The sequence below is a fragment of the Lissotriton vulgaris genome, chromosome 9 (genome assembly GCF_964263255.1).
Source record: "Lissotriton vulgaris chromosome 9, aLisVul1.2, whole genome shotgun sequence".
NCBI classification, from domain to species: domain Eukaryota; kingdom Metazoa; phylum Chordata; class Amphibia; order Caudata; family Salamandridae; genus Lissotriton; species Lissotriton vulgaris.
Window position 1 is genome coordinate 248792495 of NC_141697.1, and position 19916 is coordinate 248812410.

General features: G+C 45.0%; 1 protein-coding gene across 1 annotated transcript in view; it reads right to left on the reverse strand.

The window, feature by feature from the left end:
• Nucleotides 1-15249, reverse strand: part of ATG14 (autophagy related 14) — a 233042-nt gene extending 217793 nt beyond the window's left edge. The window contains exon 1 of the mRNA XM_086937445.1: nt 14929-15249. Coding sequence (XP_086793571.1) covers nt 14929-15137 — 209 coding nt within the window. The 5' untranslated portion in view covers nt 15138-15249. The remainder of the gene's footprint in view (nt 1-14928) is intronic.
• Nucleotides 15250-19916: the final 4667 nt, after the last annotated feature.

A 19916-nucleotide genomic window follows, 5' to 3' on the forward strand; every position in this document is an offset into this window, starting at 1 on the left:
GTACTTGCGTGTAGGGGGGAGAGCGTCTCCCCGAGCAGGCGGCATTCCTGCTCATATCCGGGGCTAACCAGGCCAGCGTCCATCTGCAACAGTAGAACATTAGGTCCCTGAACAATAGACAACGACCATTCTCGCCCAGTCTATTCCGTGTCATTCTTCTCCATCAGCCTCCGTGAGTTCTTGGGTCGGGGAACCTCCTGCTCCTCCTCTGCCAGATGTTTGCGACCCCGTCCGGCTGTCGTCTCGACGCCCGTGATTCATTCTATGAGGTTTCCGTGGCCGGTCCGTAGTGTGCCAACCCTCAAGCCAGTCTCTGGCCGCATCAGGGGAATCGAAGAACCAGACCTTTTTGTCAGCCACTACTCGGAGCCGGGCGGGGAAGTGCATTGAATAAGGCAGTTCTTTTTCTCTTAATTTTTTTTACCTCAAGAAAAGTTCTCCTTCTCCGCGAGACCTCCGCCGTGTAGTCTGGGAAGAAGGATACTCTGGAGTTCTGAATCTGGATAGCTGGAGCCACTCTGGCCGCCTGTAAAATGGCGTCCCGGTCTCTGAAATTGAAGAGTCTCGCTAGTATCGGCCTCGGTGGGCCTCCAGTCTTCGGCTTTCCCCCTGGCACCCTGTGAGCCCTTTCCACAGAAAAGAAATGCGAAAGTCCTTTGGGCTGAAGCCGAGTTTTGATCAAATCCTCCACATAGAGGTCCATCGCCCCTGTAGTTTCAGACTCCGGTACACCTAGAATTCAGACGTTGTTTCTCCGGGAACGCCCTTCCTGGTCGTCCAGCTTTTCTCTAAGCAGTTTGTTGTCCGCTTGCAATTTACCCATTTCGATTTGCAGTTCCGAAACATCCTCGACTAAGGACTTGGTCACCACTTCGACTTGCTTTACTCTCTCGTTCATTTTCTGGAGGTCCGCACCTATCAGGGTGACTTCAGTCGCCGTCGCCCCCACTGTCTCCTGCACCCGAGCCAATGCTGCTAGGACATCGTCCAGTGTAGCTTTCTTCAACCCTTCGGCATCCGTCGTTTTCCCCGCTGGCTTGCGCTGTTCCTGGGGGGGAGTTTGTTTTTCAAAGGCGAATTTGGCCAATTTAGCCTGTGTGGAGTTGTTTCTGGGGCCTCTGTTCGCCATGTTGTACAACCCGTGATTGTGCTTTTAACCAACAGGGGCGTGTCACCTGGTCAAGGAAGGGATACCACTCGTGACTCCTATGAGGTATCCGCGTCGTAGACGTGGCAACCACAACGTAGTATGTGATACAGGCCACTCCTCGCATGCACCCGTCTTCTGGTCCGTCCACTGAGAGCGGTGCAGGTTCGATCAGAATCCTGTGCAATCTGTTGGCGACCGGGGTGTCTCTCCCGCCCTCTTCCAAGTGTTAAATGCAATGTAATGCACCCCTTGCCGCCGCCCCTGGGCCGTGTCGCAGCGTAATAGTCCTTCAGACCCTGCGATGATACACAAGTTAATGGCCGGTTCAAAGAGGGTACATGGTGCCTGCCTCCGGTGCTGCCCGGTGTGTCTGTGTATGACTGGTCCGGAGCCTGCCACTGAAATCCACGTTTTGATTCCCCAAGCCGCCAGGTGTTGTCACTTTTCCAACAGTGGGATGGGGGGGAGGGGGTGGGGTTCCAGTCCCTCACCCGTCACCAGTCCGTTGTTCCCCGCACCCCGTTGATGGTATTCCCCGGGGGCCTGCGGAGACCGCCGATTGCCCCTCATACCCCAGATGTCGTCCTCCCAGTCGCCTCAGGCGTACCTGCACTGGAGTCCTGAGCTTGTCGCTCGGGTTTTTGCCTTCGGGACCAGGCCGTAGTCCAAGATGGCGGTTCCGCCCCTCGAGCCGCGGCGTTTCCCGCAGTGTCCTGTGCTCGTTTTCCGTGGCCGCACCTTCTGTAGTAACCTTCCGCCAATCTGTCCGAATACTGCGGCGGCGGTTCGGGTCCTTGTCTGCGATGCGGTCGGAGGTCCGACACTTCCGGCTGGTAACACCCGCCGATGCGCTACTTCCGCCCGGGTGCAGTCTGGCAACCACTCCGCTGCTTCGAGGAGGTCAGTAGGCCCCTCCTCTCACCCTTTCTGTACGCCGCTTGCCGGGCCGCCGCTGTCTCGAAACTGCTTCGGTGAGTGCTGCATGGTCGCCAGAGCCAGTCCGCCCCGGCAGAATGATTAATTTAGCGGATAATGTTGACGGATTTATGTGGGATGCCGCCTTGCTGTGGGAGCTCCCCTAAGCTGCGGCCGCCATCGTTGGCTGCTAGCCACGCCCCCCCCCCCACTTTATAGTTTTTACCGTAAAACTATACGTCTCTGCAAATAGAATTGTCATTTCAATTGAAAATGTGTTTCTCTTTAATGGCAGGGTGCTACCACACCATGCATACTCCATTCTATGACGCTGTACTCCACTCCATGCCCCTCCACGCTATGACACTATGCCACAACACTACGCTACTCTACTTCGATCAACAACATTCCATGCCAATCCACTCCATGCCACTGTAGTGACTACACACCGTGCTAATCTACTACACAATACTCTACGCCACTCGACGACACCCTACGACACTCCACTAACATTTAGACTTACTGAACAGCAGCTACACTGGTATACACGGCTATAACATAACATAACGTGTATTTGTAATGTGAACGTCCATCCATAGGTCACTTGAAGCTGAATAGCAGATGTTAATAGTTACCCAACTCAATGGTACCCATTTTATCAACCTCAGATTAATGAAAGGCTGAGTGGACCCTCTGGGATTTGAACCTGTGACCATGAGGTCGAACTTAGGCCCCTGCAGTGGATGCATGAGTCCACTGAGCCACCAGACCCGGCATATGCAAGAGCTATTGGCTTTGCCAATCCTATTTTTTTGCACAACAAGATTAAGTGATTTGCCCAAAATTACAAGATGGTGAGGAGCTGACATCAAGAATCGAAACTGGTACCTAGTTGCAAATTCAGCAGCTTTAGATGTAAAACCACATTCCCTTACCCTCCGCGTTGGCGTTTTTAAGACTTATCACAATGATGGTTTTCACAGCCTGTGAGCCATTATTTTAACATGGACAAATTGCCTTTTGGTACATCTGACCAATAATCAATATGTTTGAGTTTGAATTAGTTTTGAGACCAATCAATCGACCTATTGATACTTCATTTGGTTAAATAAAAAAAACACAAAAGACAAAGCTGGTTTTCACAGCCTGCAAAAACCAACATTATGTTAAAACTGTAAGAAACACCATTACAGATGCATTGTCTATTAATCAGAGATACCAATAAACAATGCACCTGTTTTTCAGAATGTTGGTTTTCACAGCCCTGGTACCTTACTAGGAGGGAGGGGTCAGGCTCTGATCATGTTGGGCTCGGGAATCCAAGAGGAGCCCGAGCTGAACCAGCGGTCTGGCTTAAGCTTTTAAAGGGGTTGCCCACCTCTAATCTGATCTAATCCAATCAAAGTTGGATCAGTAAATAAACAAACATTTTCAATGCAATATGTCTCCCCTTTGGGACCTTATAAGGATTTAGTAATGCAGCATCTTTTTTTGTCCCCGGAGCTTATGTGGGGGGTTAGTCACTGATGAGCAAGAGGTGTCCGGTGATTTTGGGAAAATCATTTTAAATATAAGCAGCGATCTTGCAGGGGTGGTGGGTGTGGGGTAGGGAGAGGTGGCACAGGTTGAGCAGAAAACAAGATGCCATGGTGAAAATGAAAGCGCTGATGAGGTGGGAAGAGACGGCACGCAATGCGACTAGAACAGCATTGGAGTTTGTAAATGACTCAATTTGGCAACATTTAAAAACAGCACCAAACATGGCGTGAAGGGCGTACAGTCAGAGCTGTCGTCACAAGATTCGAGATTCGGCATCGCCTCAACATCCTGTGATTTCGGAAAAATAACTTAAAATACAAGAGTGATCTCGGAGGGGTGTTGGGTGCGGGGTGAAGGGAGAGAAGGCACAAGGCGACCAGGCTGCCACGAGCAGGAAACAAGCTGCAATGGAGAAAATGAAGGTGGGCACATTGTTAAAAACGTGCATGGCCTCCAAAGTAAAACAATATTTAAACTAGTGATGCAAATTCAGACCTGGCCATAAAAACGTGCATGGCCTCCAAAGTAAAACAATATTTAAACTAGTGATGCAAATTCAGACCTGGCCATAGAATGCAAACTGTCAGCACTTTTGAGTTAATACGAGCCTGCAGTCTAAATCAATATAGTTAGTTAAGTACTGGAGTAACATGGCTCCACTTTGAATGTCCGTGTAATCTCAGATGCATGATTTGCTTTTACTTAACACACAATTTAGATAAATCTGCCACATAATTTAGTTTTATGTTGCCCCTTAATCCTAATAACCCTGATAATGGTAAAGATATGCAGAACTCTACGGGCCTGTCATAATGATGATAAAACATTTAGGCGCACACGATATTGCACAAGCAAAGCACGTGAAATGTACAGAGATAGAACTGTGGTCAGCAATGCGATAGTGACGCACCCAAAATAAATTCACACAGATTTCTTTCTTAAACATCTGCTCCAATTAAGCTTTGCTATGCAAAGTCCCACAATGAATAGAGTTTGTGCACTTTAATGCACGCGCGAAGTACCGCAGGCCCCTTGCGATTCCTCATTTAACGCAGCTGTAGCAGAGAAGTATTCGGACTCCAAGGATTCCCTGCATCCCTTTCTCCTCCTCCAGAAACCATAAATCACTCTTGCAGGTAGCTGGGAAGATAGTTTTGTTTGCTCTGGAGTACAGGAAGTCACCCTTTAACCCCGCCTGCTGCTGTTTGTCTCAGACTGGTGACAAAATAACAGATGTGAACGAGATGCCAAGTGTGGGTCGGGTCACAGAGCTGCAAGAAACCTGGAAAAGCAGAGAGGCTCGAAATACACACACACACACACTGTCGAATGACAAACTCGAGTTCCGGTCGTTTCACAAAGCTTCCCTGGCTAAGCGGACATCCAGGCGAAATATTGGAGAGACAGCAATATTTTTTCAGTTTCACAAAGCGCAAACTCGACCCTCAGATCTCGGAGTGCTTTACATGAGCACCAGTTACATTACTTCGTGTCACTTTTTTGGGGCGCGAATTTACAAGTTTGTTGCGCCGACACGAACCAGGTTCACCAGCTCCAACGTCGGCAGCTTTGACAGCGCTCTCCTCATACTTTCCAGCCGAACTACTGAAATACAATTTAGAACATCCCTCGTTTTATGTGGCATACATACCTTGTCTTCATTTGCACAAGCGGGTGAGGTGGTATTCACAGATTCCCTGAGGAGCAGGAGTCCAGTAGCCGGAGGAATTAATGAAACATCTTCGTGGGGACTGGGTGTAACTGTGAAACGGTGTGAAGGCCAGGAGTGACGTGTATCTGTAAAGTGCATGTTCGCCCTATCTCTTGGCAATATTATTGACACAAAAAGGATGTTTGTTACTCAACTCATTTGGACTTGTACCCAGTTCAACCGTCAGGATTCGAACCTCTGACCACGGGATCAAAGGACTGTAGGTGAAACAAACTCACATGAAGGAAGATGGGGAAAACGAAAGGTGCTTCAGCCATTGTTGAATATTAACGCCGTAATAGCAAAAAAAAGTATTTAGCAGCTAATTAAGAGACACTGTCTCTCGCCACAAGTAAAAGATCCAATCCCGGTGGGTGGGGCCAGAAGCAGACAGGGTGGCAACCAGCAGGGATTGAAATGCCCCCGGTGCAATCATTGCAATGTCTTTTGCATAATTTGTGACACCAAACGACATGCACAAATGAAAACTGCAGGCGGAGCCGAAACACAACTTTGGAATCTGTATCGATTCCAAGTAGCTCTCGCATGCCGAGAGTAGCGCATGCGCGCTGCTAACGCCATGCAAAACCTAAAAAGGGAAATAAAGGGCAAAAGCATTTTTGTTTTTTTATTTAAAAAAACAGGGTGGGGGAATCAATACGATGTGAGTAGAGAAAAGCAAATGGGTAAGAGAGCACAATAGAACGGGTGAGGGAGAAAAGCAAGCAACAACAGAAAAAGCAAATATGGAGTTGGGGGAGGAACACAGACGAGAAAGCAATGTGGATGAGAGAAGCACGTGAGGGCATCATGGAGGTGGTGTGTGCAGAGGTGCACGGGCAAGCATGAGCAGCAAGGACGGGGGAAAGGGTTACACTAGAGAGACTGCTGGAAAACACATGCACTCCAATGGAAAAATAAAGTAGTTGCATAAAAGTGAATAGTAGAAGGACACAAGTAAACTGGCTATGCTTCACAAGAGGAGTGCATGTGAGCTTCACAAGACTAAGACATTGTCTTAGTCTATGGGGCATTATTTTATCTTAATTAAATCCCTTACTCCATCCCATGCAGGCCGAACGTTATCCCCTAAGTACATCCTGGAAACGATTGCCTACGAAGTTCACCTTATGAAGCTCTGCTCGAGTAAATGAACTTTAGGTAATTATAAATATGAGAATTGTGGCGACCGGAATCGCTGTGTTTGTATAAACTTTTTTTCTAAAATGACATCACGAGGTACATCCCAGTATCGCTACTAAGCCAAATACCTCGCTTTCCTTTGAGACTGTATTGACTATGATGGTCACAGATTTCACAGCAATGTGGTGTATTAATGTGGCCATACGACGTGGTTTTATCTTGGTGAGCCTTTGGTTGGTTCATCCTCCTACGTATGACAAAACTTCCTTGCTTTTAACCCGGCTGGGTATTTCTGGATGCTTTGTAATTTAAGCACGGTGTGTGGAAAGTAAATGTATTGTAATGTGGGACGCATTTTGTAATTGCCCTCATTCCTAATTTAAGCCTAATTCCTTTTAGGTTCACGCGCTCTCCCTCTTGACTGGAGCCTTCCGGCCCATCATATACTGTAGACGGTGCCACACGACCCAGGTGTGGTTTTTTTAGGTAATATGGTGTGCCTGATACTGCATACATTAGGAATAACATTTGATCTTCCCAAACTGAATAGTTTGTTTTAATTCTTAGGTGCCCTCCTTCACCACCCCGGTATTCCACCCCCACTTGTCCTGAAGAAGACCCCACAGTAGGGTAGGATTCAGCCTACACCTTTTGGGGTCGAAACGTCGACACACCTTTCCTTTGTTCCCACCCATTAACAACAGAACATTAAGTGGCTGTGTTATTGTGCTATTGGGATAGGAATATAAAATGTATAAATATTTGAATGACAATGTACATATGTCAATGTGGTACTGAATTTCAAATGTATATAAGACCACTTGCTATTTACTTTGAAACTTATCTAATTTACACTATCCTGATCACGGTCCCTTCCCTCACCTGTCCTTCCTTTCCCACGCCCCTCCTCTTGGGCAATAAGAGTAAATGTTTATTATTGTTCTTGTTGATTGCTCTGACAACTGATCTGCATTTGAGGATGTGTATTAAATAACATCCCTCAGAATAACTTGTCCTAAAAAGTTTTTTCAAAATATACTTATTGCATGTAAATTGTGATTGTGCATTTCTAATATTGCTTCGACTGGGACCACTTTATACACAACATTGAATACCCAGGACCCAGTACCATTGGGTCAACCCTTACTTTATAACATCACAAGAGGGAAAGACACAATATGAACATGGAAAGTCATAGTATAAGAAGTAGGAAAAATTCATATTAAACCCCATGATATGTCTTTCGCAACCAGACAGCTTATGTTGTCTGGCAGGCTCAAGTTAGAAATTAGCAGAAATTAGGTATAAGAGAAAAACATGCATATTTGAAATGTGCCCAAGAATTCATGTGCCAACTAGCCTGAATCCCACCACATTTCCTTACCTAGAATGCTCTGTAAACTCCGTACTGTAAGTTTTAGAAAAAATGCACAGTTGCTCAGAACTAGGGGATGGAAAACAAACGAATTTACGTCTGGCAGCAAGACTCCCATTGCCTAGTGTTCCTCCACTGCTCACAATTAAAATGGTGGAACCTATTGTATGGGATAAGAAAAAGTCCAAACTAAATCCATGCAAAATGTAATCCAGAAGAGAAGAAATCGTATGCATGATGGCTGCAATATAGGGAACCTAATTCAGGCCAAGCATTTTTTTTTTAAATACCCACTAGAATTCAAGGAGACACAGTCTGCATGCTCTCATTGCTTTCCATACCCAGAATGCCCTGCAAACATTGAAATAAGACAAAATGTATAATTTGTTTACACATCAACATGCTGGGAAATAGCAAAACATGAGCCAATGGTGAAAGTTTTACCATTAAGCATTTCCACACTCTGTTCAGTACATATGGTATCCCATAACTTGGTGGGCTCTCATTTTGAAAACTGCAACTATATCAAATGCAATTAAGAAGAACAGAAACTGGAGAAAGATCCAATGCAAGAAGCCTGCAGTGTTTCAGCATTTCTGAAAACCTTCCCAGCCCCTGCAAAGGTCAATCAACTGAGTGGGCATCTAGTGGTGGAGTAAGCCTTTTGTTAATTAACGGCTAAAATGGTTTGGCTTCAACGCCAGGGGAGGATTATGCTCCAGTTTCTATATTCCGTGGTGTCTAATGGGTGCATCACCCTCTCATCTCTTCAGTCAGAGGATAGTCAATGAAAGTAGTCGCTCCCAATTCTCTAAGCAGCTAGTGTGAAGCTCTTTCCAAACATATGGCTACAATGTGATCTGATCTATCTCGGAGTCGAAACATCCTTTCTTGTAAAAGGTCACTAAATTTGCTAGGGAGGAAGATTAGTTCCCCGGCTCACAATCCTAAATCACATGATCTGGCAGAAAACATGCCTTGATATGCCTGCAATCCAATTCTGTTGAGGTTGTGTCTCCTTCCTTATGCTGCCAACCCTTGCTGAGCTTTTGGAGATCCAGTATGCCTCAACCACGCATGGCTGGAGAGGCTGCTGTTTCAGCATGCACACTCTTGCTATCAAAAGCTGAACATTGGCAATCCCTGAGCCCACACCTAGACTGTCTTCTTCAGTAGGAAGAAATACTTTACCCAGGGGCTGGCTCAAGATCCCTCTGTCAGTCCCATCGTAGGCTCCAAGTAAGGGCTTGTAGTTAATTAGAGGCCTCACACCTTTTCAAAACGTAAAGAAATGTGTATCTGCCTTTCTGATTGACTGTGAACATCAGAGTGCCACAGCTTTGCCCGTTTACTTAATTTAATGTCTAGTTGACCATTTGACAGCTTAAAGCATCTTGGGCTCGATATAAAACAACATCTCAAGCATCGGGCAATACACACTCCTCATCCTTGATCAAAATGGAATGCTGGCCAGAAGATTAGATAAGGATTTTAGATCAATTCTCCTTACTTCCATTAAAAGGTTGCACAGGAGTAGAAGAGTCAGTGACTCCAATTCCAAGTTATACCATCAACAATTTTTTAGACTAAATATGTTGTAAGCAACTGATATAAAATAATCAAAAGGCTCAGAAATTGTTGTCTCTTCTTACTTGACAACTTCGGCACAAATATTATTTTGCTATATTAGAGATACCTCCAAAAACGTAACACACTCACATTAAACCAAAACTGTACACTGTTTAGTAGCACTAAATATTTGTTGAAAAACGTGTTTTTTTATTCTTTGTACATTAGTCAAACTATATTGTTCTAGGGCAGTGCAAAGTCTTCTTCCGATTCCAAATTTGACCTAGGTCTGATTAATCTTTCTGTAAAATATCTCACTTTTCACCACATAAGAGAATGTAGACAATGAGACCGCAGTTAGCGAGCTGGAACAGAGAGGTTATTAGTTGCGCGGGGGCTGGAGCGAGGGCCCTGGTTTGGGAAGAGACGAGGGGCATCCGGACAAGACCGATTGCCGATTTATGGAAAGAGGTGCTTGCGAACTGGGAAAACCCGGAGCAGGTTCACAGCACCAATGTAGAGGAAGCGAGTGATCGTGAATAACACACACATGGGTGCACGGTTAGGTCAAGTCGTAGTTGCCTAGCCGGCACATAGCCTTCGGTGGGAGTGGCTGGACGACACCAGCATTCAATGAGTGTAGGCAGTAGGTCCGGGGATGTATGCAGGTTTTTAGTGTTTTTTAATTATTTGTTAGTTCTTTGGGGTTTGTTTCTCATGGCATTGGATTATATGTTCCAACCCAATTGGTTATGTGCAAAATCGTTTGGGGCACTGTCCGATCCTGGTAAGGAGTCAGAGTTGCCCACCGAGGCAGAGAGTGGAAGTGGGGATAGGCGGGGTGCAAGTTAGACTATACAGGGGGAATGTGACAATGGCCTGCAAGTATAAGCAGACACTTGGTTAACATAGGAATTTAATTTTGCTGTGTCCTTCCTCAGGATTATAATTGAAATGTATATCACCCTGCCTAGTATGTTAATTGAGAACTGCACTGAACACTGATATTGTGCACATTTTGTTGTGGAATCGTGGAAACAAAAACCAAATATGTTAATAAAAATATGGTTTTTTTTTAAAATAAGAGAACGTAGATAAGTCTTAATATTGAGGCTTTACGCAAATCTTCAAAAAATTTCTATCGGCAAGCATGTCAAGTTAACAAAAAGAAGCTCTAGATTAAGATGGGTCAGAGAAGTCAATGAATTAAATTAAGAAACTTCTTTCCCTGAAGTTTTGCAATGCTGCCTAGCAAGGACCCCACGTTCCAGTGACATGGCAATATTCCATGAAGTTCACTAAAAACATTTGACAAAGTCAAATTAAAAGCAAAGTTACAAATAAACTCTCAATCTATCATTCCAGATCCCACAAACTACTCGATAATACTATAGACCAAGAAAGTTCTCGAATTAAGTATCTTAAGTGGAAAGAGCATAAAGAATTGTAGATTAACACCTGGGAGTAACAGTGTTGTTTTTCAGAGAGGGGTTCTGTGTGACAAAACACATTGATGAGTTCAACCTCCTCGACGCCTTTCAATCGGGATTCAGGAAAGGCTGTAGCACGGAAACAGCCATAGTCAACTTCTCAGACGACATTCGCAAGGCCTTAGATCATAGCTTTCCAAACTTTTCATGTTGGTGACACACCTTTTTGTGAAAAAAATTTCAGGGACACGGTAATGTGAGGAAGCACAGCGAGCGAGCCCGAACCACCTATGGCAGGTTTGGGCCCCACACACACATACCCCCCACACACACCCCCCCACACACAACCCCACACACACCCCCCCCACACACACACACACCCCACACACCCCCCCACACACAACCCCACACACACCCATCCACACACACCCACCCACACACCACCCCACAGACACACCACCCGACACACACAACCCCACACACACCCCACACCCCACCCACACAGCCCCTCCACAACCCCACACCCTCCCCACACACCCCCACACACACACACACCGGGGCCGGTTTGTTACTGGGGGCCGTGTTTGCAGCTGTGCTGGAATATTGCCCCCAGGTAACAAAAGCAGCATACAAGCGTTTCCAGCCTGCTAGGGCAGGCAGTGCTTCCCCAGAGGCCAGGCATCCAGCCAACCCCAACACCCCGCCACCCCCACTCCCCCAGGACCGGTCCGAGAAAATTGCCAGGGCTGCCTTCGGCTCCCAGTCTGGCCCTGTACACAGCTCTCAAAACATTGACAGCGCTCAATGAATAGAAAAAGTATTGTGTGCTTGTGTACGTGGGAGAGGTGATGGTAAAGTGGAGGCGACAAAAGGAAGTACTTGCACAAGAAGAGAGTGAAGTGGTAGTGATGCGGAGGAAGGAGATGAAGCATGATGTATTTAGATACACAGAACACACATACAGAAGATGCCAAAGTACCATATGGAGGAACACAACTACTATTTATAGGTAGAACAAAACTGAGGAAATAAAGGGACACAAAAATGCAGCAACACTAATCATTTTTATAGAAATTAATGTCTACAATCTGTTAAAGAAAGTGGGGAAAGCACGTGAATAGAAATGTTTTTCTTCAATAAAATGAGTACTCTTAAACATAGAATTAGTTCCTCATGTTCGGTCATTTCTGTCATAGGGCACTTGGCCTAAGCTCACCTTCTGCTCGGTGTAAAACGAAAACAACGGCGGACCAAAAGACAGAAGAAAATGCACGATACATATCGTAAGCATATCTTCGTATAAAAAAGCCAGAAACATCTAGGGCCTAATGTTACTGGCTATTATATACGAAGATATGCAGGATCGACAAATAATGCAGATGATGCAATGCCCTCCCCCCCCCATTGGCATCACAGGGCTTCAGCCCCCACTCAATCCCCTCCCCCCCCCCCCCCCCAACGTCGTGTGTGGCGTCCCGGGCCCGCTCACAGCCGCACCCAAGCACTTCACAGGTCGTTAAAGACCGTGTGTATGTTAATGGGGCTTTGTTGTTGTTTCACCCCTCCTAAGAGCCCCTGCAGCTCGACTCTGCCGATTGCCGGCAGAAGTCATCTAACCCTGCGACACACCTACGGCTGGGGCACGACACAGTAATGTGTCGCGCCACACAGTTTGGAAAGCTGTGCCTTAGATGATGGTGATACCTGCCTAATCATCCTTATTTACCTATCTGCGGCATTCGACACAGTAAATCATCCAGCTCTCCTGGAGACCTTGTCGAAGCGCTCTGGCATAAATGGTACTGTACTAAAATGGTTCACCTCTTTTCTCCAACATCTCTCGCAACAAGTTTAAATCAACTCCTGTCTCTGGAAGCCAACAAAAGTCACACTTGAGGTACCACAAGGCTCGATCCTCTCCCCGTCCCTCTTCAATCTCTTCATGGAGCCATCTTGAAAAAAGCTGGAGTGAGTTACCACCTTTATGCGGATGACACACAAATCTATTTCAAAATCAAGTCTCCTGATTACATCCAACACCTCAATACCACTCTAACGGAGATCCAAACTTGGTTCAACGTTAACCACTTAAAGCTCAATCCAGATAAAACGGAACTGATCCTATTCTCTCCAAAAAGCAACCATCGCCCTATCCAAGAGTGGCTCAAGAATCTGGTTGCCCTAAACTGCCCCCTCGTTCTATCCGACTCAGTTAAGTCTCTAGGCATCACCCATAACAAGAACCTATCAATGGAGGACCACATCAAAAACTCTGCAAAAAGTGCTCTTTTCTCCCTAAAACACCTCAAGAAATTGAAACATTTTATTCCCCATGATGACCTTAAGACAGTAGTTCAATCCCTGGTTCTCTCTAACATTGACTACGGGAACGCCATCCTTACAGGGACGCCAAAAGCTCACCTAGCCCCTCTAAGGGCAGTGCTGAACATGGCTGCTCGACTTGTATCTGGAGTAAAAAGATTTGAACACATCACTCCAGCTCTCAACTCCCTCAAATGGCTTCCCATGGAAGGGAGATTTATTTACAAGCTGGCCTGCATCACACACAAAACCCTCCACTCTCCGGCCCCCAACTACCTGAACAACAAACTGGTAAGAGCAGGTCAAGCCAGAACACTGAGAAGCTCCAACTCACTCATTCTCATTCCGCCAAAAATGAAAAAGAAAACCACCCAATACCGATCGTTTTCTGGCAATGCTCCCAGGATATGGAACACTCTCCCTGGAGTCCTCAGATGTATGTATTGGCATTTATATAGCGCACTACTTACCCGTAGGGTCCCAAGGCGCTTCGACCGCTGCGAAACCCTTCCTGGCTTCCCTGAGAGATGGTCCCTTAATGGGTATCTCCAGGGTGAGACCAGGCATCCCCGGCGGTCTGGTGGGGCCGTTAGTGAAGATGAGGCAAGCTAATGCCCAGAGTTGCCGTGTGTGATCGCTGATCAGAGTGGGCACCGAGGCGAGAGAATTATCGAGTCCGCTGACCCTGGTCCAGAAACCTGCCGCGCCGGGAATCGAACCCTGGTCCCGGGCCGTCCTCTGCTCTCGGGTCTGCCGCCTCTAACCAGTGAGCCACACTACTTCATGCAACCCCTCCTTCTCCTGTTTCAAAAGGGACCTCAAACTCCATCTCCTTAACCCCTTTGATGCTTGTGACGGAACCATTCCGTCATCAGTCACGGTTGGGCTGTGCTGATGACGGAATGGTTCCGTCACAACCACACCCATTTTCATAGGGGCCCAGTACAGGACGAAAATATCTCTAGCAGCGATGAGGTTAACAAATACTTTCCTAAACAACGTCAACTACCTAGACCTCAATATTCCGAGTTGACTCCCATTCAAGGATTGTTGGTGAACGGACTATGCTAATCACCTTGTTTTCTTTCTATTCTCTCCCCCTCCATTGCACAGTTATTTATTGTTCATGCTGTATTCTTTATCCGTGGTTTGCTTACTTACTGTCAGCCTTCTATGTAATGTAAGGCCCTTCTGTTTTTCACAGTGTGTATGTGAAGCGTTCTGATACCTACAGGTCTAGCTAGCGCTGTATAAAACTTTTAAAATAAATAAAAATAATGTGGTCTGAGCACCATGTAGTAGACAACACTTTTTGCTCTACACATTTGAATAAAGTTATACAATTGTAAACAAAATCTGAAACAGTCACTTGCCACAATAATTCTTTTGCAAAATATAACCTATCCATCGTAGCTTTATACATCATATGAGCTGATAAGTCAGTCACTCCATATATTCGTGTGTACACTGAGCCAGGGACCGCCTTTAGAAGTTGTAGTTCAGCCTGCTAAACTTCATTTGGAAGTTCCCTGACAAATGGGGCACCGGTGAGTTCTACACAAAGTGTCAGTACAAACTGGCCAGTTAGTAACCTTAAAAGGGCCACTTATACAACAGAGGCCCCAGACCCCATGAGCATGCTCGGACCCTGCCCAGTTATGACCCAGGAAGAAAGTATTGTCCTCGGAAGAAAGGTGTCAAAGTGTCACCACTACCTCCTGCCAAACCTAGGCTATAGGTACGCCCTGACCCTTACACCCTGATCCCAACTCACCTCTCGGTGTCTCGTACGTCAAAGAAAACGAAGTCGCCGTTCTGTACGCACTTGGCGCAAGTCAGCCTCCGCCGGGTGCTGTTGCAGAGCGGGCATCTCTCCACAGCTACGTACAACCCCTCGGCGTCGTCCACCGCCTCCAGCAGCCCGGCGCCGAACCGCGGTTCCCCGAGTGACACCCGGGGACCTCTGCCAGTGTAGGAAGCCATGATGGCCTGCCATCCGCAGCTGTCACGTGGGACTTTTGTTTTCAAAGCAGGGCATCACGGTTCCAGCTGATGCCTAGCGAGGGCTCCCAAGAACAAACTCCACCCTCTTTAGAAATGCGGGTGAACGTGGGCGGTGTTACGTTATGAGCAGCGGCCATTTTAAGATCAGGCTAAATATTTTTTATTTTATTTATTTATTTATGCGTTTTTATATAGCGTGGACTTTACCCGAAGGCGTCAGAGCACTTCACAATAGGAACAGAAAATTACAAATGAACAAAATTACAACAGCAGACGATAAGTTACATGAGGTAAACGTGACAATTGCGAGCAAACAAAATACATGAGGTAGCAAACAGTGCAATACAGACGAGGCTGAAGTTAGCTTCTTATTCGGCCAGCTTCTTATTCGCAGGCTGAAGTTAGCTTCTTATTCGGCCAGCTTCTTATTCGCAGGCTGAAGTTAGCATCTTATTCAGCCAACATCTTATTCAGCCACCATTTTATTTGCAGGCAACATTTTATATAAAATGCAATCATAAATGATTCAATGAACTCCATTTTATGGGACTCTACATTGCCATACAGTGAATATGTTGTTTTTGAAATACAAAACGTATCACTATTATGTCTATTAGGATTTAGTCTGACACTAGCAACCTTTCGACAAAAATGGGACAACTTTGCCACCATCACAAGTTAAGCAAGAGAGCAGTCCTTTGCAGAACCTGTTTGTAAGTTTTCTGAGCTGATGATAATTTATGGCAGCATATGGGTTGCCTTGAACTCAAAGCATCCCCAAGCAGTTATATTCTAATAAGTAATCATACATTTCCTATAATAAATTCACATTGGATCACAATCATTTTAAAAACAATCCACCCTCCTACAAGCTCCATAAGGACTTACACTGAGCCAAGCAAAGTTACCACCTGTGCCCACTGTGCCACCTTCAAGCCAATGCATTCATATGGAGTTATTGATGAATAATTAACCTACATTTCTCCCATCAAGATCAACTTGGCTCATCAATGTTCATATTCATTCTAACACAGGAAGCTCCCGTATACACCACCCATATGTAAATTGCCTGAGCCAAGCAAAATTTGTCACAACAGGTGGCACCAAACTGGTTGCCCTCACCTCAATGCATCCCTATATAGTTGCATGCAAATAGGTAATTGTGGTTCTCTTATAGGAAAAACACATTGGCTCACACATATGTATTTTGTTTTTCAAACATACCACATCCCCATTCAAGCTCCATCAGGATTTAGCCTGAGTCATGCCACGGTTCCACTTGTGCCCAGTGTGCCACTTTCAAGCCAATGCGTTCCTATGGAGTGAGAAACGAATAAGTAACCATCCTTTCTACAATGAAGATCAACTTGGTTCACTAATTTTCATATTCATCCTACTAAAGGAAGGTCTCCTCTATACTTCTGATATGTAAATTGCCTAAGCCAAGCTAAATTTCTCACAACAGGTGGCACCAAACTGGTTGCCCTCACCTCAATGACTTCCTATATAGTTGCATGCTAATAGGTAATTGTTGTTCTCTTATAGGAAAAACACATTGGCTCACACATATGTATTTTGTTTTTCAAACATACCACATCCCCCTACAAGCTCCATCAGGATTTAGCCTGAGCCAAGCAACGGTCCCACTTGTGCCCACTGTGCCACGTTCAAGCCAATGCGTTCCTATGGAGTTATAAACGAATAAGTAACCATTATTTCTCACATGAAGATCAACTTGGCTCATGAATATTCATGTTGATTCTAATAAAGAAAGGTCTCCTCTATACTTCTGATATGTAAAGTGCCTGAGCCAAGCTAAATATCTCACAACAGGTGGCACCAAACTGGTTGCCCTCACCTCAATGCATTCCTATATAGTTGCATGCAAATAGGTAATTGTGGTTCTATTATAGAAAAACCCATTGGCTCACACATATGTATTTTGTTTTTCAAACATACCACATCCCCCTACAAGCTCCATCAGGATTTAGCCTGAGCCAAGCAACGGTCCCACTTGTGCCCACTGTGCCACCTTCAAGCCAATTCGTTCCTATGGAGTTATAGACGAATAAGTAACCATCATTTCTCACATGAAGATCAACTTGGCTCACTAATTTTCATATTCATCCTACTAAAGGAAGGTCTCCTCTATACTTCTGATATGTAAATTGCCTGAGCCAAGCTAAATTTGTCACAACAGGTGGCACCAAACTGGTTGCCCTCACCTCAATGCATCCCTATATAGTTTTATGCAAATAGGTAATTGGGGTTCTCTTATAGGAAAAACACATAGGCTCACACATATGTATTTTGTTTTTCAAACATACCACATCCCCCTACAATCTCCATCAGGATTTAGCCTGAGCCAAGCTACGGTCCTACTTGTGCCCACTGTGCCACGTTCAAGCCAATGCGTTCCTATGGAGTTATAAACGAATAAGTAACCATCATTTTTCACATGAAGATCAGCTTGGCTCACTAATATTCATGTTGATTCTAATAAAGGAAGGTCTCCTCTATATTTCTGATATGTAAATTGCCTGAGCCGAGCTAAATTTCTCTCAACAGGTGTCACCAAACTGGTTGCCCTCACCTCAATGCATTCCTATATAGTTGCATGCAAATAGGTAATTGTGGTTCTATTATAGAAAAACACATTGGCTCACAGATATGTATTTTGTTTTTCAAACATACCACATCCCCCTACAATCTCCATCAGGATTTAGCCTGAGCCAAGCTACGGTCCTACTTGTGCCCACTGTGCCACGTTCAAGCCAATGCGTTCCTATGGAGTTATAAACGAATAAGTAACCATCATTTTTCACATGAAGATCAGCTTGGCTCACTAATATTCATGTTGATTCTAATAAAGGAAGGTCTCCTCTATATTTCTGATATGTAAATTGCCTGAGCCGAGCTAAATTTCTCTCAACAGGTGTCACCAAACTGGTTGCCCTCACCTCAATGCATTCCTATATAGTTGCATGCAAATAGGTAATTGTGGTTCTATTATAGAAAAACACATTGGCTCACACATATGTATTTTGTTTTTCAAACATACCACATCCCCCTACAAGCTCCATCAGGATTTAGCCTGAGCCAAGCAACGGTCCCACTTGTGCCCACTGTGCCACGTTCAAGCCAATGCATTCCTATGGAGTTATAAACGAATAAGTAACCATCATTTCTCACATGAAGATCAACTTGGCTCACGAATATTCATGTTGATTCTAATAAAGGAAGGTCTCCTCTATACTTCTGATATGTAAATTGCCTGAGCCGAGCTAAATTTCTCACAACAGGTGGCACCAAACTGGTTGCCCTCACCTCAATGCATTCCTATACAGTTGCATGCAAATAGGTAATTGTGGTTCTCTTATAGGAAAAACACATTGGCTCACACATATGTATTTTGTTTTTCAAACATACCACATCCCCATACAATCTCCATCAGGATTTAGCCTGAGCCAAGCTACGGTCCTACTTGTGCCCACTGTGCCACTTTCAAGCCAATGTGTTCCTATGGAGTTAGAAACGAATCAGTAACCATCCTTTCTACCATGAAGATCAACTTGGCTCACTAATTTTCATATTCATCCTACTAAAGGAAGGTCTCCTCTATACTTCTGATATGTAAATTGCCTGAGCCAAGCTAAATTTGTCACCACAGGTGGCACCAAAATGGTTGCCCTCACCTCAATGCATCCCTATATAGTTTTATGCAAATAGGTATTTGTGGTTCTCTTATAGGAAAAACACATAGGCTCACACATATGTATTTTGTTTTTCAAACATACCACATCCCCCTACAATCTCCATCAGGATTTAGCCTGAGCCAAGCTACGGTCCTACTTGTGCCCACTGTGCCACGTTCAAGCCAATGCGTTCCTATGGAGTTATAAACGAATAAATAACCATCATTTCTCACATGAAGATCAACTTGGCTCATGAATATTCATGTTGATTCTAATAAAGGAAGGTCTCCTCTATACTTCTGATATGTAAATTGCCTGAGCCGAGCTAAATTTCTCACAACAGGTGGCACCAAACTGGTTGCCCTCACCTCAATGCATTCCTATACAGTTGCACGCAAATAGGTAATTGTGGTTCTTTTATAGGAAAAACACATTGGCTCACACATATGTATTTTGTGTTTCAAACATACCACATCCCCCTACAAGCTCCATCAGGATTTAGCCTGAGCCAAGCAACGGTCCCACATGTGCCCACTGTGCCACCTTCAAGCCAATGCGTTCCTATGGAGTTAGAAACGAATAAGTAACCATCCTTTCTACCATGAAGATCAACTTGGCTCATTAATTTTCATATTCATCCTACTAAAGGAAGGTCTCCTCTATACTTCTGATATGTAAATTGCCTGAGCCAAGCTAAATTTGTCACAACAGGTGGCACCAAACTGGTTGCCCTCACCTCAATGCATCCCTATATAGTTTTATGCAAATAGGTAATTGGGGTTCTCTTATAGGAAAAACACATAGGCTCACATATATGTATTTTGTTTTTCAAACATACCACATCCCCCTACAAGCTCCATCAGGATTTAGCCTGAGCCAAGCAACGGTCCCACTTGTGCCCACTGTGCCACTTTCAAGCCAATGCGTTCCTATGGAGTTATAAACGAATAAGTAACCATCATTTCTCACATGAAGATCAACTTGGCTCACGAATATTCATGTTGATTCTAATAAAGGAAGGTCTCCTCTATACTTCTGATATGTATATTGCCTGAGCCGAGCT